The sequence below is a fragment of the Lathyrus oleraceus genome, chromosome 7 (assembly GCF_024323335.1).
Source record: "Lathyrus oleraceus cultivar Zhongwan6 chromosome 7, CAAS_Psat_ZW6_1.0, whole genome shotgun sequence".
In the NCBI taxonomy this organism is placed as follows: Eukaryota; Viridiplantae; Streptophyta; class Magnoliopsida; order Fabales; family Fabaceae; genus Lathyrus; species Lathyrus oleraceus.
Genome location: NC_066585.1, coordinates 507,768,712 through 507,792,969, shown reverse-complemented (window position 1 = coordinate 507,792,969; position 24,258 = coordinate 507,768,712). Strand labels below are relative to the sequence as shown.

At 31.5% G+C, this 24,258-nt stretch overlaps 2 protein-coding genes across 2 annotated transcripts; one reads left to right on the top strand and one right to left on the bottom strand.

The window, feature by feature from the left end:
- The first annotated feature begins 4,580 nt into the window (after positions 1 to 4,580).
- On the top strand, positions 4,581 to 6,390 carry LOC127108100 (RING-H2 finger protein ATL7). The gene is made up of 3 exons (XM_051045474.1): positions 4,581 to 5,036; positions 5,530 to 5,612; positions 5,838 to 6,390. Exons 1-3 carry the CDS (start codon positions 4,731 to 4,733, stop codon positions 6,115 to 6,117), a joined length of 669 nt encoding a protein of 222 aa, XP_050901431.1. The 5' UTR covers positions 4,581 to 4,730; the 3' UTR covers positions 6,118 to 6,390.
- Positions 6,391 to 6,431: 41 nt separating this feature from the next.
- On the bottom strand, positions 6,432 to 8,046 carry LOC127108101 (uncharacterized). The gene is made up of 5 exons (XM_051045475.1): positions 7,831 to 8,046; positions 7,608 to 7,678; positions 7,160 to 7,265; positions 6,928 to 7,060; positions 6,432 to 6,832 (listed from the first exon to the last, which is right to left on the bottom strand). Exons 1-5 carry the CDS (start codon positions 7,890 to 7,892, stop codon positions 6,668 to 6,670), a joined length of 537 nt encoding a protein of 178 aa, XP_050901432.1. The 5' UTR covers positions 7,893 to 8,046; the 3' UTR covers positions 6,432 to 6,667.
- Positions 8,047 to 24,258: the final 16,212 nt, after the last annotated feature.

The window sequence follows — 24,258 nt, the reverse complement described above, 5'->3', positions numbered from 1 at the left end:
CCTGGCCTTATGTCCAGTGGCGGAGTCAGATAAAAGAATTTGGAATCGTCGCCAACGTAAAATAAAGATTATAAATAAAATATAAATAGTATTTTAAATAAAACATTAAAGTTAAAATAAATACAAAGTTAATTACTAAAAATTTAAATTACATGAATTAAAACTACCTTAAAGTAATGCTTTACGCGTTCCGAGTGACTTGAAATCGTCAATAATTGACTCCGAATTAATGCTTGCACTAATCTCCCTTTCAATATATACCGTCATGCTATCTCCAAGAAACCCATCATCCATCTTGTTTCTCAACTTAATCTTAATAATTTTCATTGCTGAAAAAGACCTCTCAGTTGTGGCCGTAGAAACGGGAAGAGTCATGATAAGACGAAGTAGTCTATCAATCAAGAAGTAAGTTTCAGTCTGTCCAGATGCAACCAAACATGAACATAGTTCTTGAGTAGTTGATAAATTATTCAAGTTTGATGCTTGACGAGCAACAAATAGAAAATGTTGAAGTTGAAATTGCAAATTATTCTTCTCTTGATCACTAAAATCCATAGGATAATATTTTTCAACTAAAGAATAAATAGTATCAATGCTAAAAGCTTTATATTCATCCTTAGGAGATAAAGAACAAGAAAGAGTTAACAAATCCATTGCCTGCTCACTGAATCTGTTATTCAACTCTTATAACTGTTTGTCAATGGTAGTGAAAAAGATTTCAACTTTAAAGTAATGTTGAATTGTGACTTGATTCTCTTCAAGACGGGAGCGTCCAAATCTTGTTGTTGAATGAACATCATTAAGATCAGGAATCTCAATACCATGTTTTTCACAAAAAGATACCACTTTAGTAAACAATATATCCCAACCCTTTTCTCTCAAACCTTGAATAAGATGTTTTGTTGAACGAACCAAGTTCATAGCATTAACTACATCTTGATTTTTTTTGTAAGGCTTGACAAAACATATCTGTTATTCCCATGATTTCTTTCATCAAGTGCAAAATAAATATAAAATCAAATGCCTTCAAGTAATTGTAACAACTATCTGCATCCCCACGTGTAGCATAACTCCCTCTATCTTTTGCAATTTTTTTTAAAACTAAACAAGTTGCTTCATACAGGTTTATTAAGCTAGAAATTGAATCGTAATGTGATCCCCAACGAGTATCTCCAGCTCGTTTCAATGTACCAACTTGATTTACACCTTTACCAGTTACAATCTCATCAATCTTTAACAAATAAGCAATTTCTTCTAATTGGGCAGCTTGTAACTCATCATGACGTTTTGTAGAAGAACAAACAACATTCGCAACAAATATCAGCTTCTCAAAAAATTTATGAACAGGTTTGACTTCTCTTGATGATGTAACTAATGCAAGTTGCAATCGATGAGCAAAACAATGAATATAGTATGCATAAGGACAATCCTTCATAAAGAGGGCTTGTAAACCATTCCATTCTCCTCTCATATTGCTAGCACCATCATACTCTTGGCCACAAATGTTAGAAACATCAAGGTTATATCAAGAAAGTATATCAGATATTGCTTCCTTAAGAGTTAAAGATGTGGTGTCTTTAACATGTGCCACATCAAAAAGTCTCTCTTGTATTAAACCAACTTTATCAACAAATCTTAATACAAGAGCCATTTGTTCCTTTTTTGACTCATCACGAGCTTCATCAACAACGATACAAAATTTGGAATCACCAATTTCCTCACGAATACTCTTTTTCACCCTACTAGAAAGAATTTGCAAGAGCTCTTTTTGAATTTGATGTGAAGTATACTTGCAATTTTGTGGAGCATTTTCCAACACAACTTTTGCAACTTCATCATTGTAGGATGCTAAAAGTTTCAATAACTCAAGAAAGTTACCTTAATTTCTTGATTTGCTACTTTCGTCGTGACCCCTAAAAGCACAAGCTTGTAGTGTTAACCAACGAACAATGTCAATTGAAGTCTTGAGTCGTAACCGATTATTCATTCTTTGACTTGAACTTTGCACTTGAATAACATTTCTAATATGACCATCTTGATTCAACAAGTCTTGACAAGTTTTCATTGCATTGTTGTGTGGTGAACAAGGATCCTTCCCTATGTGTTTAAGAAAGGAACAATGTTTTCCATTCCTAACTTTCTTCCAATTTTTAAAACCCATAGAAATAAAGACAAGTGATCTGGGACGTCCACTTAGTTTTTTGCTAAAAAGGTAACATGGTAAGCAATATGCGGTATTTTCAGATGGTGAATATTATAACCATGATGGAAATATGCTAAACCAAGTATGTTGAAACCTTCTCGGATGATCCTCGTTACCGGACAAAGGATAGTTTTCTAAATGAATTTGATATGGACCCCATTTTAGATAAGCTCTTCGTATTGCATCCACTTGATTTTGTGGATATTGCCAAATCGGATGACGCTTTCCAGGATCGCGTTCCAAAGAATTTTCAAAACCATGATGCTCTTCAATTGTTGGATTCTCAAGAACTGTTTCAGATTCGGATGTCGGGATTATAATTTCTTCATCTCTCTCTTCTCTTTCAATTTCACATGCTTTCCTTTTGAAAAAAGAATCAATTTTCCTATTATTCATCTTTACTCTTCCTATAATATCATATCAGATCCAAAAATCAATTTAGAGAACATAAAAATTAAAAGAGAAAAAAATTAATAAACTTAATTAAACAACTTTAATCCATTTTCAAATACCGGTAACTTCACTATTAGAAATTAGCAGCAACAATGATTAAATAAACCTTATTACAATGTATAACTATATTTGTAAATTATAGTGTTATGAATTGGCTTAATAAATCTCATATAGATTATTTTAACACATCAAGAAAGAAGAACTCTAAAAATCTCAAAAACACAAATCAAACAATCACTTTAATTTGTTACTTTTTATAAAAGAAGAATGAATAAAGTTTTTTACCTGTTAGATGCCGATCACTTTAATCTGTTCCGATTCCGGTGCCGATAGCAAACTCATATGAGAAAGAAAGGAAAGATATGAATTTTTTACCTTATCTGTACTTTAATCTAACTTTGAATGAAAAAGAAAAAATAAAAATTAATTTTAATTTAAAATAAGGATATTTTAGTAATTTAATATATATGAATTAAAAAAAATAAAAATTGAGGGATGGCCGTGAGCTTCCCACGTCCTCCTCAATTCCGCCCGTGCTTATGTCTCTGAAATGCTTAAGTAATTAGTTACTTAGCTTAAAGTATGACCAAATTATGTAAATAATTTATTTAATAGTTACTTGAATAAGAAAAAGTGAATTAAAAAAAAACTAAGTTTGCTGTGGCATTTGACATATGGTTATGCATCGAAAAGCAACTAACTTTTTAGTAGTATTTGATGATCTAAGAACAACAGACTATCTATACATTTTAAATATTTGTTGTATAGTCTATAAATTGACAGGTTAAACAATTTTCTACTATGATTAAATAGAAGTTATGACTAATAGTTTTTTTTTTTTTTTCAATATCCCGCAAAATTTTACTTTTGAAATTTACAAAAAGAAAGTTTTTACATCAAATATTATAGATTAACGACAAAATATCTATACATATACTAATCTAATGAAATGTCCTGGATGGATTAACTTGCTTTTATCAGTCAAATTTAAAACGAATTTCATTCAAGGCTTGTTGATCAAAAATCAAATCCAAAAATGGATGTTGAATATGGTGCTAAAAATTAGTTTGATTCCTTGACATACTTAAAAAGAAAGGTTAAAATGAAGTTATTGTAAATAGGATGGTAAACCAAATGATGAACATAAATGCTTCAACAAACTTATTCATTAGCAAAGCTCAACAAACTTTTTAGATATAATTATACCTTAGCACAAATAAATTTATCAGTCAGAACGACCTAATTTGTCAAATACAAAGCGCACGAGTGTTTATTACATATGCAATTGTTACAATAGAAATTTTGGATCTCTTGCGAAAGAGAAATGCACAAAAGCAATCAAAAGAAATGGAAGATGACAATCAAAAGAAAAATTGTAAAGAGAATATAAAATTAGTTTACCTCAACTTCCTTCAAGCTAAATCCAAGAGAGGCACAAGAAGAATCTTCACCATCCTTCTTATTAGCATGAAATGGCCTCATACATTTTTCATCAAAACTGCACTTATCATTTTATAACACATATTTTGAAAAAGAAATAATCAACTATAATTCTAAAATAAAAAAACAAGCAATAGTATGTTGAATACTCTTGAGAAACTGAATATATGAACGCGAGTGTGAATATGTAAGATTCTAATTATTTTTTTTCAATGTATTAAATTATTTATAAAAAAAAAACTCTTTCCCTATTTGCACTCTAAACTCTTAAACAAAGTATAATGTTCCCTCTATCTAATAAAAAAGCAAACTTTATTTATCCAATATAAGAAATTGAGTAAAAACTAATTAGTGTAAAACGTTTTAAAAACGATCAAAAATTATACTTTTAATAAATAATTAAATATGATTAAAAAAATTAAATTACTTCAATGCAATTATTGTTTTATTTATTTATTTTGAAACAATTGTCACTACTCATACAATAATTTCAAACAGGAAATTGAACATTTGTTCTTACTTTATTTGTTGTCTTGTCGGTATCTCCTCTCCGCATCTATTCTAATTCCTTCCAGTAATTTCAACATTGAACTTGTTCATGAATCAAAAATTGAATAGAGTTGCTTGATTTTACATGGAAACTAGTACCAATAAATCTCAAGGTTCATCTTCTTCATCTACAACTACTGATTCAGACATTGATAATAACGATTCAGGTTGTTGTTCCAGCAGCAGTAGTAACGGATCTGATGCTTCAGCAGCAGCTGAGTTGAAGCTGTATAGGGCTTTTATATTCTCTGTGCCTGTTTTCTTCACTTTGATTCTTGTTTTTCTTTTCTATGTTTTCTATTTGAAACCGAGAAGGGTTGATTGGTCTTCTATCAGGATGAGGTCTGTTTCTGTTCTACAACATCATAATCACAACAATGGTATCTCCAATGTAAGTTGTCCTTATCCTAATCTACATTTCGTGATATGTTGACTTGGATTTTTTTTTTTAGCTTAAAATAAAAGTGATTATCTCTTGCTTTGTTAAAAATTGATTTTGACTACAATTGAAATGAGTGTAAAATAATTTATGTTTAGTGTATATTTGGTTTCATGTTTGGAGTTCTCATAATTGATTTTGAATGTGTATAATTGTTTTTGACATGATTGAGTATAATTGATTATGCTTTTCAAAATTCGTTCTACATGAAGTTAGGTATATAGCTTGAGTCTATAAGTGATTTTTATACTGAAATCAATGATACACCTTCAAAGTTGATTTTGTCTCTTCCAAAATAGTAATCTGATATACACGAATGTATACTCGTGTCTTGTTGGTGTCAGACACTACATATGTGTAACTTACACGCCTTCGATCAAAAGTATTAGTCCGATAGAGTGCGAACTAGAACTAGTTTCAAACTGATATTCTTAACTTATTGCAGTCTGATTTGGGGTTGAAGAAGGAATTGAGAGAGATGTTGCCTATTATTGTGTACAACGAAAGCTTTTCTGTCAAAGATACACTGTGAGTTTACTTCAGTTTTATTACTGTTTCTCCTTTTATGATTTGACTTGTGTGAATGTTCTTACTCTAACCTCAAATTGTGCTTACAATACTTTTTGATTCATAAAACTTAATCTTGCAGATTCTTTCAACTTTTTATTTTTCTTTTCTTTTGTCTCTCTATTTCCTTGATTAAATCAAAATCTGTGTTATCTTTCGCTTTCTTCATCTAAACGATTGTTGCAGATGCTCAGTATGTCTTCTGGACTACCAACCCGATGACAGACTTCAACAGATACCGGTATGCGGCCATACGTTTCATATGAGCTGCATTGATCTTTGGCTCGCCAGCCACAGCACCTGCCCTCTTTGCCGTCTGTCACTACTACCTACTCCGAAATCTTCGACCGAAACATCCAATATGCAGGTAGATAACAGTAATTTCCAAAATGTCTCTGGAGAAGTCGGGATCAGTGCTAACTCACGCGTAGATGTTGAAGAGCAAAATGTGCGAATCAACCAATAGGAATATGAAGATCTAAGAGATTCTTCTTTCACTTTTACATCATTTCTTGTTCATCCTTGGTGCAAGAACTTGGATTGGTGAGAAACTTGGTAGTTTTATGGAGGGTTTGATCAATTCGTCACGGCAAACTTTGATATATCCCTGTGCAGATTGGCAACAAGATCATGGACTTTTTTTTCCTTATGATTCTTTACATTGTAGCATTGTTCTTATATGAGAGTTATGTATAAGTTATCAACATGTAATTTAAAATTTTCTGTTCATTTGATCTTACTATTAATCTTCTGTGATTCAAACCTGTTTGTTACGGATAATACACGAAAAAATAACTTAAAGATTAATTCATGAGACAGGTATTCACATTTACAAACAATTCAACCACTTGAGAGAATTGACTAATTCATATCGAATATGCGTGTACAACTATTTTACACTGTCAGTGTAGTTTTTTGAATAAGTATATATAACGTGTTTCACTATGAAACAATTCAATAATACAACATGCGAATGACGGATCACTCCCGATGAATGCAGATTAAGTGGTTATCTGTCAAACGTCCCTTGCCTTAAACCCGACATCTGACAATGGTTGGAGCGGCATCCTTGGACTCGAAGGAGGACTGCTGAGTTTTCGAATTAGAAATTTAAAGCACGGTAGCAGTGATATGTAAAGACTTGCCAAAATTAAAGGCGATGCAGCTAGCCACCCTAATAACTGCAAAAAATATCGATGAGCAAATTATTTCAAACGCGATTGTGATCACATCGTGCATAATCACGCAAACTATGTTTATCGCATAAGCTACTTACCGCATTGGCAATGCTTAGTAGGACCTGCTTTGAAGCTTGACCGGTAAGAACTTTCTTTAAAACATCGGATGATAGAGTGAAATGAGGCGAACGGGTGATAAATTCGCCGAGACGCAGAAACGGTATAATCAAACTGAAATATGTGTAAAATAAACCTTTCAGTTAGGACTTCAACATCAATAGGGTTAAAGTACTATACCGCAAACAATAGCAATTTGTTAAATAAAGTTACCTCAACTCAATGGGAGTAGCAATGAAGTTTGCAAGCAATAGAATGGGAGCGTTAACAAACGATCCAAGTAACGTTATAGCAATACCGCAGAGAAGCACAGTGACACCTGTTTCAAAAGAAGTGTGTTAAGAGTTCCCAATCAAATTATATATGACCTACACATATATATTTATAAGGCAACAATCTTCACCTTACAAACCAATTTTGTAAAACTTTCTTAGTTCCATCCGCGATTCTAGAAAATACACGAGGAGTGAGGAGTTCTATATGTAAAATTCTTAAAGAATGAACAACTTCACTACCATCAACAAACTAACTTTCTTCTAACAAACTTTAACTAACTTTTCTAACTAATTTTTCAAGCACAAGTGTACCTCTAATTAAGGTATCCAAAGAGATACCATGATAAATGATATTTGAAACCAAACTCAAACAACTAACAACTTACCACAAATAGGAAACACTCCAAGTGTAATCCCAAGAGCAGCAGAGAAAGACAACTGCTTCGGCTCAGCACCACTGAACAAAGAAAAACACAGAAATTAATAAAACCAAACCTTCCATAAAATATAATTAACTGAACAACTTTAGAAAAAGGTTTCACTATAGAACTAAACCAAAACATTAAAATAGAAAGAACAAGAACATAGTTGAGTTCATAAGTATAGTACCCTCGGAGAACCAAGAGAACAGGATCGGTGAATTTGTGTTGGAACCATGTACACAAACCCATCCTTCCTCCAAAAAGAAAATATCTATTTTAGGTTGTTGGGATCAATTTTCTTTATTTATGAAACTGCCCAGATTAAACCATTTTTGTTTATTATATATCTTGAAATTTCTCAAGTGAGAAATATATTAAGATTTGTAATAAATAAATGAAAATGAAATTGGCGTGGTAGGCCAATAATTGTCCCTTAATAATGGATCTTGTCATCTGGCCTTTCATCATGAATGGAGAGAGAGAGGGGGGCATTAGATTCTCACAATTTTTTAAATGTTTAATAGTATTTTTTTGAATTTTTTTTTTAAATATCCAGAATTTTAAAAAAAATTTCAAAATTAACCATTTTTTCAAAAAAATTACACAAATGGGCAAAATTTGCCCTAATTGTGTACATAGGCGCCACCCTAGTTGGCGCCTACCCTTAATGGGTAGGGCAAGTCGCCACTAGGGGTGGCGCCTATGCCCAATCCCTTTTTTTTTTTTTTTTTTTTTTTTTTTTTTTTTTTTAAATGTTTTATTAATTTTTTTTTTTATTTTTATTTTTTAAATATTAGATATTTGATAAATATATTTTTTTTATAAATTATATTAATTATATTAACACTTATATATAAATAAAATTATTACAAGATATATATATATTAATTTATATATATTAATTTATATATATATATATATATATATATATATATATATATATTAATTTAATTTATAAACAATTAATATTATACACATTTAATTAATATATATAATATTTATTTACAATATATATATATATATATATATATATATATATATATATATATTAATTATATATATATTAATTTAATTTATAAGTAAATAATATTATTTATAAATTTTTGGGAGAATTAGGGTTAGGTAGACTGGTGTACAACCCAGATCTTTTCCTATAAATAAAGTGTTATTTCCTTGCATTTTCTTCAACACTGTTTCCTACCACCTATTCTGCAAGATTCCCATGCATGCCTTCCACGTGTCACACCTTTGCATCATCAGATTCCACCAAGTCTTCCCCAAGACAAGACAACTCCCACCTAGTCTGCACCAATGCATGCCAACACTACCAACTAGTCTGCACCTATTCTGCAAGATTCCCACGCATGCCTTACACTTGTCACACCTTTGCATCATCAGATTCCACCAAGTCTTCCCCAAGACAAGACAACTCCCACCTAGCCTGAACTTTTCACCACCAAGTCTCAGAGATTCCCACGCATGCCTTACACGTGTCACACCCTTGAATGCAACACTCCCACCTAGTCTGTACTAATGCATTCCAACCTATCCCATGCAGGTGTTTTGGACTTTTTCTACTTTATAACACATATACGCCAATTAGTATGGCGTAACTAAATGAAGTATTCAATTTAAAGTTGTAATAAAACATAAAATAATTTAATTACAATATAATTATTTGTTTTTCTTTTTGATAAATATTTGAAAGTGCACGCGTACACGACAATAATAAATATTTGAAAGTCAAATTTCAACCGTTAAATAAATTATTGGGGGATATCAAAGCTAAAATTGGATTCTACTATCTCTGTGACACTTAACTTCTCATCTGACCTGTACAGTGTGACACCTATTCTGCAAGATTCCCACGCATGCCTCACACTTGTCACGTTTCTGCGTCATCAGATTCCACCAAGTCTTCCCCAAGACAAGACAACTCCCACCTAGTCTGCACCTATGCATGCCAACACTGCCACGTAGTCTGCACCTATTCTGCAAGATTCCCATGCATGCCTCACACTTGTCACGTTTCTGCGTCATCAGATTCCACCAAGTCTTCCCCAAGACAAGACAACTCCCACCTAGTCTGCACCTATGCATGCCAACACTGCCACGTAGTCTGCACCTATTCTGCAAGATTCCCACGCATGCCTCACACTTGTCACGTTTCTGCATCATCAGATTCCACCAATGCATGCCAACACTACCACGCATCCCTTACACTTGTCACATTTTTGCATATTCAGTTTACTTGAAAAAGAGTATAAATAGAGGGTCATTCTTGCAAGTTTTCATCTACCACTAACACTTTTATTCAGAGAACTCAGGCGAAACTTCTCATCCACCAAGCTTCTTCCTACATTGCAGTCATGTCGCTTCTTACCATGGGCCAAGAACACAGAGGAACTAGGGCAAACATTGCCTCATTCGTAAGTTTTTCTTGAACATTGCCTCTTTCGTATGTTTGTAGTTAGTTTTTTAAAAGTCCAATATAATAATTTTTTATATTGTTTGTTTTTAAAGGATCCCAAGAAATTTCGTCAACGTTCACACCCAATGCCTTATCCAGACCCATGGTGCGTACCTTACATAGAGCGTGCGGGTTTCGGTCATGTAATGCATGTCGTTAATGCCACCATTGATGCCAAATTCATTTTGGCTCTGTGTGAACGTTGGAGACCTGAGACACACACCTTTCACCTACCAACAGGTGAATGTACCGTCACATTAGAGGACGTGTACATGCTTTTAGGTCTTAGAATAGATGGTAAGCCTGTCACCGGAAATGTTCAACAGCCTAACCAAATATGTGTTCAGATGTTGGGGGTAGATCTGGTCGAGGGTGAGGGGTCTGCCAAAGCAAGGGGTCAGGGTATTAAATTATCTAGCCTACAATTGTACCACGACTCCATAACTTTGACTGAGGAATCCTCCGAACAAGAAAAAGTCATAAAAACCCGGGTTTACATTATGCTATTGTTTGGGAACTTGCTATTTCCCGAAGGGACGGGAAATAGCATAAATTTTATGTACTTGAGTTTGCTCGGGGACATTGATAGAATAAGCACATATAGTTGGGGTTCTGCAGTATTAGCATTCCTATATAGCTCTTTGTGTAAAAATGCACAAAATGAGCACTGTACATTTTCCGGATGTGCTTTTTTGCTTCAAACATGGGGGTGGTGGAGATTGCCGAGGCTAGCCCCAGAAAATCCTAATGACTACTCCTACCCCTACGCAACTAGGTAAATTTATGATCTTATTTCATTTTGTATATATTTATTCTATACATATTTGTAACTAATATTATTTATCTTTTTTTTTAGGTTCATTACAACCGGACTGGATTACAGTCTTACCCCCAAAAATAAAATTATATTTTATCGTCAACTGTTGGATCGTCTCCGAGCACAGGATGTATTACCACTAAATCACTCAACTTCTAACTGATTTATTAATGTCATGCATTCTCGATAAATAACATATTTACTTTTTTCTTTGCAGTTTATTTGGAGGCCATATTTGGGATTGGAACATCAACCCAACCCCGAAGATGCAGCTGTTTGGACAGCAAAAACGGCCATAATGCGGTTCACCACTGTGGAGATGCACCAAAGTGACCGTGTCAAGCTTCAATTCGGAATGCATCAAGAAATCCCAGGCCCCCCAATGTCTATGGAACCTTGGCATCTAAAAAAAGTCAGCCACCAGTGGTATGCCCAAAATTGGAAGGAATTTGCTAAGGAGTTTCGAAAAATGTGGAAAGACCGTGCCCACTATGTTCTACAATTTCCGGTGGCGCCCAACGAAATGAAGCCGACACGCGAATATGTGGAATGGTATAGAGCAAATACCAATCCAGAAATGATTGTGTCTGACCCGTTCTATTTGGACGATCCCCGTATGCAACAGCCATATTTCCAACAACAACAACCACCACAGTATTCCCAACAACAACAACCACCACCTTATTACCAACAACAACCACCACAACCATTTTACCAACAACAACCACCACCACCTTATTACCAACAACAACCACCACCACCATATTACCAACAACAACAACCACAACACATGTCCACCCCCCAACAAAATCAACAATACATACCACAAACTCAATCCCAATACCATGAAGACTACCAACAACAAACTCAACATTCCCACCACCATCAACAGTCCCAACACCTACCACAATATCAATCCCCCTACTTCCACCAATCCCAACACTTCCAACACGACAATTTCCCAAGCTCTTCCAGTCCTCCACCTAGCCCCGACACGGGTCTACAAGAGGACTACCAACATGACTACTACACACCCCAACAAACATTGCACTTTGGCCAACCCGATTCAACCCTAAACTACCAAAGACCACATTTCGAGGGCGCACCCAACAGTAGTCAGTTTGTCCCACCGAGACAAAGCTTCGAGGGCGCAGAGGGGACCCGTCTTTCCTACAGCACTGAAGGGACTTCGACCCAACCACAACAGCAAGCGGCAAGGGGGCGCGTTAGGGCAAGGGGTGGTAATAGGGAAGCACCACCACCACGTGAACCGTCTAGGCGAGTAACTAGACCTCCCCCGTGCGGATCGTACAAGGGACCGCATCATATGTAATTAATCATATCTTTGTAATATTTGTCTTATCTATTATTTAAATAAAAATATTTTCTGTTTATTATCTTTATATCTTTATCTTTATCTTTAAAAATATTGTCTATCATATCTTTATACATATATAAATTAATTTATAAATAATATTATTTACTTATAAATTAAATTAATATATATAATTTAATATATATAAATTAATATATATATATATATATATATATATATATATCTTGTAAATAAATATTTATATATATTAGGATAAATGTGTATAATATTAATTGTTTATAAATTAAATTAATATATATATATATATATATATATATATATATATATATATATATATATATATATAAATTAATATATATATAAATTAATATATATATATATATCTTGTAATAATTTTATTTATATATAAGTATTAATATAAATTAATATAATTTAAAAAAAAATATATTTATCAAATATCTAATATTTAAAAAAAAAATTAAAAAAAAAAATTAATAAAACATTTAAAAAAAAAAAAAAAAAGGTTTGGGCATAGGCGCCACTCCTAGTGGCGACTTGCCCTACCCTTTAAGGGTAGGCGCCAACTAGGGTGGCGCCTAAGGGTAAAAAATGGCAAAAATTGGCCATTTCTGTAATTTTTTTGAAAAATGGGTTAATTTTGAAAATTTTTTTAAAATTCTGGATATTTAAAAAAAAAATTCTATTTTTTTAAGAAATTTATTTTTAATATTTTAATTATGTCTATGAGTAAGTTTAATTAAAAAATTACTTTGTTAAAATATATTTTTTAAGTTTAAAATTGAAATAATTATTTTGATTAATTTTTAAAAAATATATTTTTAATTGAAAAAGTAGAAAAATAAATAAGTGTATGTGATTTTTAAACCATACTAGTTAAAAATAGCGTAGCATGCATACTTTTTTTATAAACGCATACTAATTAAAAATATATTAAAGCGAGCACAAAGAATACATAACTCGAATAAAAAAAACTATTTCAGAAGTTTCTATAAGATTAAACATTCAAATAGTTTTAGAATCACTTAGTTGACCAACCGACCTGACACAATTCAATCCAAAGTTAAGAATTTTGACACAAGAACAATCTCATGGCTCCCGTTCATCCCCCCATTAAATAAAGTATTATTTCTAATTAATCAAATAGTCCTCATAGCAGATAACCAAATGAGAATCCTACAATTTCTCTTTGCCCTCCCCCGCATTACAGAGTCAAATAACAACAAATGGTCAGGAATATCAAGAGATAAGCTAAACTTACTCACCCCTACTCAATCCAAAAGCATGGACCAGATCTCAACATCAACCAAACACTCAATAAAAACTGATGATGAGACTCCTCAGGACCAAGACATAACGGGCATACAAGATTATGAATGCTTGAGAAGACCACCCTATTAGCAAGCTCATCCCTCGTTTGGAGCCTTTGAAGAAGCAACTTTCATACTAACACTTGAACATTTGAAGGCACATTTGAATTCCAAACACACTTTAAGGATTACTTTAACTCATTACTCAATTGTAAATTTTGATCCACACACGAGTCCAACCTATCATAGGCGAATTTAACTGAAAACCCATATGAGGTGCTCCACCATACAAACTGATCCAATTGCGAAGGGACAAGAGCAATATGCTACAAAATGACATTGAGATTGTCATATTCTGATGCAACAGAGCCTGATAAGATCTCAAGATTCACATATATCATCCAACTCTAATGATCCTAAAACCATGAACTGGCTTCTTTGATCCTTATTTTTGGTTACTGCAAGGCTTGAAAAACACCGAAAATTGATTGCATAAAGATTCTTTACCAATCCAACAATCCCTTAAGAACTCAATATCGAAATCGTTCCCAACCTTGCACGAGAGACTCATACGGAACGATTTAATTTCAGCACCCTAAGAACCCAACAAAAGCCTTAAATCCCTCCATCATAAGAAAGATTTTGAATTGCTAACAGAAAAAATAATTGTCTTAGATCACATTATTTATATCACCGTATTTGAATGAAAGAACCTTGTGCCATAGTGAATCTTCCTCCAACAATATCTTTCACCCCCATTTACTCATTAAGGTCGTATTGAACAAATCACAATGCTTAACACCAAGCCCATCATTCGCTTTTGACATACAAATAGAAAACCACACCACCCTATTGATCATTATATCTTTTTCTTGGCCATTCCACAAGAACGCATGTTGAATCTTGATAAAGTCTTGAATAACTATTTTTGGTGCTTTATAAAAGGAGAACGAGAATAGAGGGATTGAATTCTATTCAGAATTAAGCAAAGTCACTCTACCACCTAGATATAAAAAATTTCCTTTCCAAGAGGACAATTTATTCCTAACCTTAGCTTGAACCAAAGACCAAAAGGAATTCCATCTAGGATTGCACCCGATTTGATTACCAAGAAAATAAAGGGAAATGGACTAACAGAACATGCAAGATAATCAGAGGTAGCTTTCAAAAACTCTGACTCCACATTGAAACCAATAATTCTAATTTTATTAAAGTTTATAGATAAACTTGAACAAAGCTTAAAACCCTAAAGCAACACTTTTAGAGTCCCAATATTCTCCTATGATGGTTGTCCCATAATCGTTGTCTCGTCAGCAAATTGAAGAAAATCAATATGAATATTATTAACAATGACTTGAACACGCGTTCTGCAATAAATTTGCAATTCCTTCCGCTGCCAAGATAAAGAGAAAATGGGAGAGAGGATCCCCTTGAAGAAGACCCCTTCTAGCTTGAAAATCAATCGCAGGGCTACCATTAATCGAAACCGAGAAAGAAAAATAACAAACACATGCCTTAATCCATTTTAACCATTTGCTGTCGAATTTCATCCTTTTCAGAATGTATAACAAGTAGTCCCAAGAAATAGAATCAAAGGCCTTTTCAAAATCTACTTTAAAAAGAAATTAGCCTTTGTTGTTCCTCCTTGCATAATAAACCACTTAATTTAACACCGAGACACCATCATGCAATCCTTTGTTAGGAACAAAAGAAGATTGAGTAACCGAATCAAGCTTATCCAACACACCTTTTAATCTCCCCGCCATCAATTTCAAAATAATCATATAAATGTTTCCAATTAGACAAATCAAATGGTAGTCATTTAAGCTTTGAGGATTCTGACATTTAGGAATGAGAGAAATGAATGTTGTTGATAAAGCCTTAGAAAGATGTGCTTACACAAAGAGTTCATTAATACAGTAAAAAAGATTGAGTTAATAATTTCCCAACTACCTTTGAAGAATTCGATGGAAAAACCATATGGACCAGGGCTTTTCCCACTTACAGAATTCCAAATAACTTCTTTTACATCTTTCAGAGAGAATGGAGCTTCCAAACCAACCTCATATTCATGAGAAAGTTCATTAAAAGACATCCTCTTTACACCATCAACATCATCAACTATCACATCCCCTAATTTGAAATCCACATGATACATTGATTTCATATAGGAGTAAAATAATTTAGAATTATGATTACCATCCTTCAACCAATGATATCTAGCTTTTTTTTTACCATAGATTCTCGAACATGTAACATGTCCCAAACCAAACTTGAGCCTCAATCCTCTTAGGATAAATTTCTGCTATTGGAACATCACCATCAACTGCTACCATAGATTACAAGTATTTGAGCTCCTTAAATGAAATATCAACCTGTAAATCCTGGACACAAACACTTCAGTGTTCCACACGTTCAGCCGATCCTTAAGTGCCTTAAGCTTTTCTTTAAAACAAAACATTTTTCGCCCTTGGATATTAGAAGATAACCAAACTTCTTCAATCAAAGAAAATAAACCAGGGTGCTCAATCCATGTTGTGAAAAATTTAAACGGCTTCGGGCCCTAATTCAACTTTCTAGAGTTGATTGATATATGACAATGATCCGAAATGCTACACTTATCAATCGATTTCCCATTGAGCCCCCATTTGTCAATAAACCCCTCAGAAATAAGGAAACGATCTAAGCAATTCATTTAATCTTCATCCACATTGAAATAAGTGAATTTATTCCCCAATGTCGGTAGATCCACCAAATTCATGTCTTCAATAAATTCTGAGAATTCCTACATTTCAGAATGATTGAATTGAGATCTAGGTCCTTTTCTCTCGATAGTTCTCTTAATTTCTTAAAATCTCCTCCGACACACCAATCACCTGAAGGAAATGATGATTTTAACTTGAAAAGCTCTGCCACAAATTTCTTTTACTCTGAATTGCACAGGATGAATAAATATTCATGAAATAAATAATTAGCCCTCTCCATACAACCTGAATTTCAAAAAATCCTCCCCCCTCGAAACTAAGCAAAACATCAAACAATATTAGATTCCACAAAAACAACATAACTCATTTTGGCACTCCACATGACCTCACTATGTCCCCAAAAAGCTTGCACAAGAGAATTCTCCATATATCTACTTTCAAGGAGCTTATAAGATTATGAATAACATGTTTTTTAGATGAATTCCCCCTTCTAATGTTAAAGGATAACACATTCATGGTAAACCCAAATTGTTTCCTTCCTTTTGATTCTTCGCATCTTGATCCCTCACTTCAAGATACCGAGTTTCTACTATGATCACCGCTTCATCGTTGCATCATCTTTAACATCCAAGTTAGATGCTTTTTTCTAAATTTTTGATGCAACGTCATCTTCCTCGTTGTTTCAGAATCTCGAATTTCTTTGTTGGACATCTATAAATGAATGACGACACATACTTCATATATAGTTAATAATATTTTTTTATTTGTATAAGATGTACAAATAAAGTTTAATTTGACAAAGAGAAGTTAATTTTTAATATTTTTTTTGGCTAAATTATATTTTTGCTCTCTCTAATTTATTTCATTCACGGAAATAATATCCCTATTTTAAATTTAAAAAACTTTGGTCCCTTCTCAAATATTTTCACTCAAAACTTATGAAGTATTAATTTGTTAATGACATGTAACTTATATTTTTTATTTTTAAAATTCACATAGATTTTTTTTGTCAGTTTCTCATTTTTTTATATTGAAAAATTAATGACTTGTCCATTTTTAATGACATGTAACTTTCCTATTTTGTTTTTAAAACTTCACAAAATTTGTCATATTTCACCAGTGACATGTCATTTAAAAATAGAGAAATCATCAATATTAATTAAAAAAATATGAGAGGGAGATTAAACTATTTGAATTTAAAATAAGGGATTATTTTTGTGAATGAAGTAAAATAAGGGAACTAAAATTATAATATGATCTTTCTTTTTTATATAAAAAATTCAATCATTAGTAATTTATTTACACTAATTCATTATAAAAATATTTAAAAATACATTTTTTGCATAATTTAAATTTTAAACTAATATTTTATATTCATATAATTCAATTAATACATATTGAATTATTCACATTTAATTTAGAAATTATTTATATCAACCCGATTTATAGCATCTTAATATAATTAAATAAGTTTTCAATAGACATTTTTATTTGACGAAAGATATACAATAAAAGTATTAATATTATTATATTTATTGTGTCGATCTCTCTCTAATAAAAATAGTTATCAAATGGAAAAGATCATAGTTCAACTAAATCAATGCAATCTAAATATAAAATTGGATTACGATGTTCATCTTATTAGTTTTTCTCTAGATCGTTTTTTGTGGTTTCATTTATTTTTTATCTATAAAGTCGTATAAATATATAATATATCTCGAGTAATGATATTCTTACACCAATATTTTACAATAATACTTACATCAAACACGATTTACTGTATTTATACTGTTATTTTTTAATAAAATAATATTAAAATTTTATTTAAATAAAAAATTATTTATAATTAAAAAAAAAATTGTAACAAAAATATAGTATTTTTTATTAATCAATTTCATTATTAGATTAACCACAAAAATATGTATTATTAACCGCCTATTTTCCTGATAGTTTAGTAACCAACTTCACAACTTCACTAACCAATAAGATACATAATATTAACCATTTATAATTTGATTAATGAATTTTAAAAATTAAAAGACTATAAATAATAAAATAAAATAGGTTAATATTACAAATTAATGTCAGAATTTGGTTAATATTATGTATTTTATTGGTTAATGAAGTAGTGAAGTTGATTAATAAACTATCAGGAAAATATATGGTTAATAACTTATATTTTTGTGATTAATACAATAATAAAATTGATTAATGAAAAATATTTTATTTTTGTTGCAACATTAAATTTTTTAAAAAAAAATTTATAAATTTTTTTATTTAAAATAAAATTTTATATTATTTTATTAAAAAAACATTGTTCAATGTATAAATACGGTGAAAAATATTTGATATAAATATTGGTGTAAAAATAACATTACTTAATATATATATCTTATAAATAGGTGTTATTTATATATAAAACTATGATATTTAAGAAAATGGAGAGAAAGAAAAATGGAAAATATTTTGACCTTTATTATGAACTATTCATGAAATGTGGCCCTATTACATTTAAATTGTTTTGTCTAACTTCTAAATAAGTTATTCAATCTTAATCACGCTTTAATTTTGTGACACTAACGTGTCTTTTGAGTTTATTTATGTTTCAATAGAAAAAATAGTGGAGAATTTAGTTAATAGTCAAACTTTCTAATAATATTTTAGTTAAATTATAGTTTTTGTTTTTCTATTTTGTCCAACTCACATAATCAAGCATTCCATTTATTTTTTAAATAGTTTTGGTTCCTCGTGTTTATTTTTCATCCAAAAAAATGTTTGTGTAATATTTTTTAAATATGTGACATATATGTTAATTTTATTTTGACTGGTTATTTTTTCGTATTAAAACTAACTTAGTTTAATAATACTAAACCAAATAAAGTGTCATTCTCCTTCATTTGTGAAAACATGATTTATGCCTACAACTCATCTTTTATGTTTTAAGTAATTCAATCTCTAATCCCTAAATTAATTTTAGAATTCATCGGTCTTCTTCCTTTTATTATTTAATTTCATTTTCTTTCCAACTCAGTTTGATGGCATCTGAATCAATTAGAATCTCAAGCAATCCCTCTCATTTTAAGAGGAGAATGATGCAATGTTATTGTGAGTTGGACTCACCACTTATGACTGTCAGGACATCTCAAAATCCAGATCGCATGTTCTATGGATGTCGGTTATACAAGGTAATTTGTAATCCCTAATTTTTAATTGTTATAAAATCTTCTTAATCCCAAATTTGTAATCTCTAATTTTGTTTGTGCTACTCAATTACAATGGAGGAAATTAGGTGTATTTTTTGAATGGTTTGCTGAGCACATGACGGATTGTTCACATGAGATGATTAATTCACTTTTGGAAATGTTTAATGAATTGAAGAAGAAAAATGGTTTAGTGAAGAAGAGAAGTGATAGCTTGAAGAAGAAGATGAAGTATTTAGTTGTTTTATTGATTTTGTCATGGGTTTTGATAATCTTGATGATCACAAAAATGTTGGTCGGTTAATTTAGAAGGATGGATGGAATGCTTCTCTGTGATGTTATTTTTGTTTAAATGATGTAATTTAGAAGGATGTAATTTTGTGATGTTATTTTTGTTTGAATGATATAATTTAGAATGATGTAATTTTTGTTTGAATGATATGATTTAGAAAGATGTAATTTTGTGATGTTGTTTTTGTTTGAATAAAAAGAGTAATGAGAGATGAGTTCCCTTTTAGGGAGGGTTGTTTTCTTTTAAAAAGTTTAAATACGCTGTGCAAGAGGGCGGCGCCCCAACTATGGGCGACAAACGGGCTTTCCCGTCCAGTTTAGACCAACCCCGCAAAAGTTCGAAAAATGGAGCGGGGCAGGGCGAGCATATTTGAGGATGCGTGCTTCAAACCTTGCCCTACGACACATAAAAATCGTGGGGCGAGTCCGTAAGCGTTGAAGTTATTAAGCCTAAAAATTACAAAATTGTATGTAAAAACTCGTGCCTGCAAGAAAATGGTGTGGGTCGGGGAGGACACGTCAAAGGATGTAGGCCTAAAATCTTGACCCGTCCCGAAAAAAAAATGCGGGCAAAACGGGCATGTCCAACGAGGCGGGTCCGTTTTGCCACCCCTAGCTCCAACCATCAGGCTACATGTGATGTTGGTGTAACAGTTTGCAATAAATAATAGTATTATTTCTTCCAATTATATCATTCATTAAAATAAATAATAGTATTTAATATTTTGTGTTTTATAATATTATTATATTTAAATTAAAAATAAAACTTATTTATCATGCAATATTTTTCTTCATAATAATTTTACTATAGTAATTAAAAATAAAACTTAAATTAAAAATAAAATTTATTCAATTAAAAATAAATTAATTTTAACTATGGTAATTTTGAAGAAGCTAATTAATTTCTTCTAAATAGAATAATAAAATAATCTTACTATAGTATAATAAGAAATAATTTTGAAGGACCTAATTAATTTTGATATTTTTCTTCAACATACACATTTTTTTGTTGACATAATTTGGCATTTTCAATAGCATAATTAGCATTATAAATTGATTGCATAAGTCGTGGGTAATATTTGACTATATGGCCAAAATAATCAAGGAAATTGGCATCGTGCAGATGGACGATTCGCTCGAGGATTGAAATGGCATTGGTTTCTTGATGGTCTTCGATAAAATGGACGATTTGTACTATGATTGTTTGGGGTATTTAGGTGGTGTGAGGCTGAATGCATATGGTGAATGAGTTTGTTATAAAATAATTCATATTCTGACTCTATCCATGACGACTGCCTAAATGAAAAGAATCACGACCACAAAAATTCTAAGATCCATTTTTCGGATAGAAATTCACTGTTTTTACAACAACATCTGCAGTTTTCTCTTTCAAGTGTATTACTTTAAAAGAAGTCAAAATGAAAGTCAAAATTATATTCTTTAATTGAAACACATGATTGAACAAAAATACTCCATAATAAATAGGTTTTATTTTTAATTTAAATATAATAATATTATAAAAAAACAAAATTTTAAACACTACTCCATCCGTCTTAAAATAAGTGTAATATTTGACACTTTCACACCGATTAAGCAAATGCGAAAATATTTAAAAAGGATAGGGTTGTCTCCCAAAAAAATGATGGTTTAACGTCATTAGCTTGATGTTTTGATGTCATGTTAATTCAAACAAATTAAAAATACATCCTCCTATTTGACTGTGACTTTCATGTTGTCTTTGTCTATGTCAATCAACATTTGGGATGTATTCATGAATTGTTGGCCCAAGATGAGAGGAATTTGAGCATCTTCTTTGATGCCCATTACAACGAAGTCCACTAGAAACATGAATTTGTCTATTATGATATGAACATATTTAGTTATTCTAATTGGACTTTTGATAAACTTGTCTTCTAGTTGTAAGGTCATCTATGTTGGTGTCAAGTTGAGAACACCGACTCTTTGGATTAGTGATAGAGGTATCAAGTTTATACTTGCACCCATATCTATAAGTGTGTTGCCAACATCTACATCACTTATTGTGATAGGTAATGTAAATCCTATAGGATTTTCTTCTTTATGAGGTATGATTTGTTGGATGATGAGATTGTAATTTTCTTTCAACTGAATGGCTCTTCATTAATACACTTTTTCTTTAATATACTTTATGAGGTATGATTTGTTAGATCCAAGTAAAGGGTGTTGGAGAATTGAAGCTTGAAGCAGGATTATTGTATCTAGCAAGTTTGTTGATCATTGAAGATTAATCTGCATCAACAAAAGAGAATATCATTTTAGATCTGTGTTAATTAAATCATTTTGGTATGTTAGTATTCAGGTTGATGATTATCCATTGTATCAAAATATTTGTAGCATTATATTTAAAATAGTTGAAGACATTATCATTTCCAATGGTTAAAACAATTGATGTTTGGAGTAGGCATAACGAGGACAAATTGTCGAACCACTATATATTAGGTGCTTATTTTATTTCCCTATCTCTTTCATTTTTCTACATCATATCATATGTGTTATAGACTGTCCATCTTTATAATAGCATCTAGATTTAGATCTTACTTATTGTGTTTTATTATATAAGTTTAAATTTGTGATGCATGATGCATCTAGTTCATTGAACATTATATACTAAGATTAAGATCGTGTTAACTCTAAGTTTTAGATAAATTTCTTGTTAGATTAACTTTTTCTATCTCTAGTTGTTTTGATTTTGATTGAATCATCTGTATCAAGAAGACGATGAAACATATATTTCTTGAATCCATTCAATGTATTTTTTTGTCGCTTATCACATTTTTCTTCTGCACTTTAAACTGATTTTTTTTAAAATTCTTTTGAAAATGGTGTAAGAGGACCGATCTATTCACCCCCCCTCCCTCTAGAATATTTCATCATCATTTTTTCACCAAACAATAATAATTACAGTCATGACGTTTTATATAATTATACTTAAACTTTAATATTGATGATTCTTCGTTCTTAATGCTTGTTTTGAATTAGCTATCTAAAACATATTTTCATGGTATGACTTGACATACGAGAAGTGTTGGTCATTACTAGATCTAAGTCTCCATCTATTGGATGCTAATGTATAAAAATAGAGTTAGATTTAATACTTGTGCACACTATTGAGTCTTAATGTTGTCCTATTGGTTAATAGGGAGAGATATCATCTATTATGTAATACAACTTATCTCACGTTTCTGACTTAGAGATAAGTTGCGATGAGAGCAATATTAATAGCAGAGTAGAAAAGCACATTACTAACCAATGGTTACGCATGAGGATAAAGATGATGAAATCTAACCCCATCAAGTTTTTTCATTATTAACAGCGAAATTTCAATTTATTTTCCATCATTTAGTTTTCGCAAACAAACAACTCTAAACAACCATTTTCTTAAAATCATAGAAACTGTTGAACGGTCTTTAAAACACAATCAGTCCCTATGGATATGATAATTTACATACACATTTTTGTGCTTCAACAATCACCTGAATTAGGATAACTTCATATGGGCTCTTGAAGAACACACATTTTTGTGCTTCAACAATTACATGAATTAGGATAACTTCATATAGACTCTTGAAGAACACTCGGTCGTCCTAAAAGCATTATGAAGGATAATTGGAGTTCTAAGCGGATTCTATGAGGGTGACTTAAGAAAAACGTATCAATCCGTACGTCTTTGAAGGAATCAATCTTTGTCACTCTCCAAAGAAAGAAGCCGCTTCCTTTTTAAGAATGAGGGGAGATGGTCTTCTAGATCCTATTAGTGGGGACCACAATAGATAACAAAGCTATCATTCTAAAAAAAATTAACAATGCTTAGTGATTAGGGTTCAATTCTAACATAAAACCTTTCATTTTGATAAACAAAATCCTTATCGTTTCATCAAAGTATTTCATCAAAGTGTTAAGTGTGTGAACTAGAATTAGATTTTTAGTATTTTTTTTTATGTGTGTGTGTCTGAACAAGAAATAAATTTGTAGTTTTTATTATTTGCATGTGATCAACAAGAAATAAATATATACTTTTTCATTATTTGCACATGTCATCAACAAGAAATAAATTGTGTCAAAAAAACAAGAAAAAAATATGAAGTTTTTATTATTTGCCTGACAACAAAAAACGTTATGTATCTTTAGTTGGTTTATAAGACACATAAATTTGCCAGCATTTATGGATTGAAGGGCAATGAGCCATTTATGGAGTTAGTCCTTTTCAGATAGGAATTAAATACGTACCGTCAAAAAAGTTGAATAGTATCTCAGTCACTAAAGGAGCCATATATTCAAAAAGAAGACTGACATGGATGGTAAGGTACATACCTATAAGGCAAGACTGGTTGCAAAAGGATATAAACAAATTCATGGGGTTGATTATGATGAAACCTTTTCACCAATTGCAATGCTTAAATCTGTTCGGATTTTACTTGCTATCGCTGCA

Excerpts from the sequence above, each read along its gene's own strand:
- LOC127108100 (XM_051045474.1), top strand. The coding sequence starts at position 4,731 with ATGGAAACTAGTACCAATAAATCTCAAGGTTCATCTTCTTCATCTACA. Across the intron at positions 5,037-5,529 it reads ACAACAATGGTATCTCCAAT|TCTGATTTGGGGTTGAAGAA; the intron begins GTAAGTTGTCCT and ends AACTTATTGCAG. Across the intron at positions 5,613-5,837 it reads TTTTCTGTCAAAGATACACT|ATGCTCAGTATGTCTTCTGG; the intron begins GTGAGTTTACTT and ends CGATTGTTGCAG.
- LOC127108101 (XM_051045475.1), bottom strand. The coding sequence starts at position 7,892 with ATGGGTTTGTGTACATGGTTCCAACACAAATTCACCGATCCTGTTCTC. Across the intron at positions 7,061-7,159 it reads GCTACTCCCATTGAGTTGAG|TTTGATTATACCGTTTCTGC; the intron begins GTAACTTTATTT and ends CACATATTTCAG. Across the intron at positions 6,833-6,927 it reads TACTAAGCATTGCCAATGCG|TTATTAGGGTGGCTAGCTGC; the intron begins GTAAGTAGCTTA and ends TATTTTTTGCAG.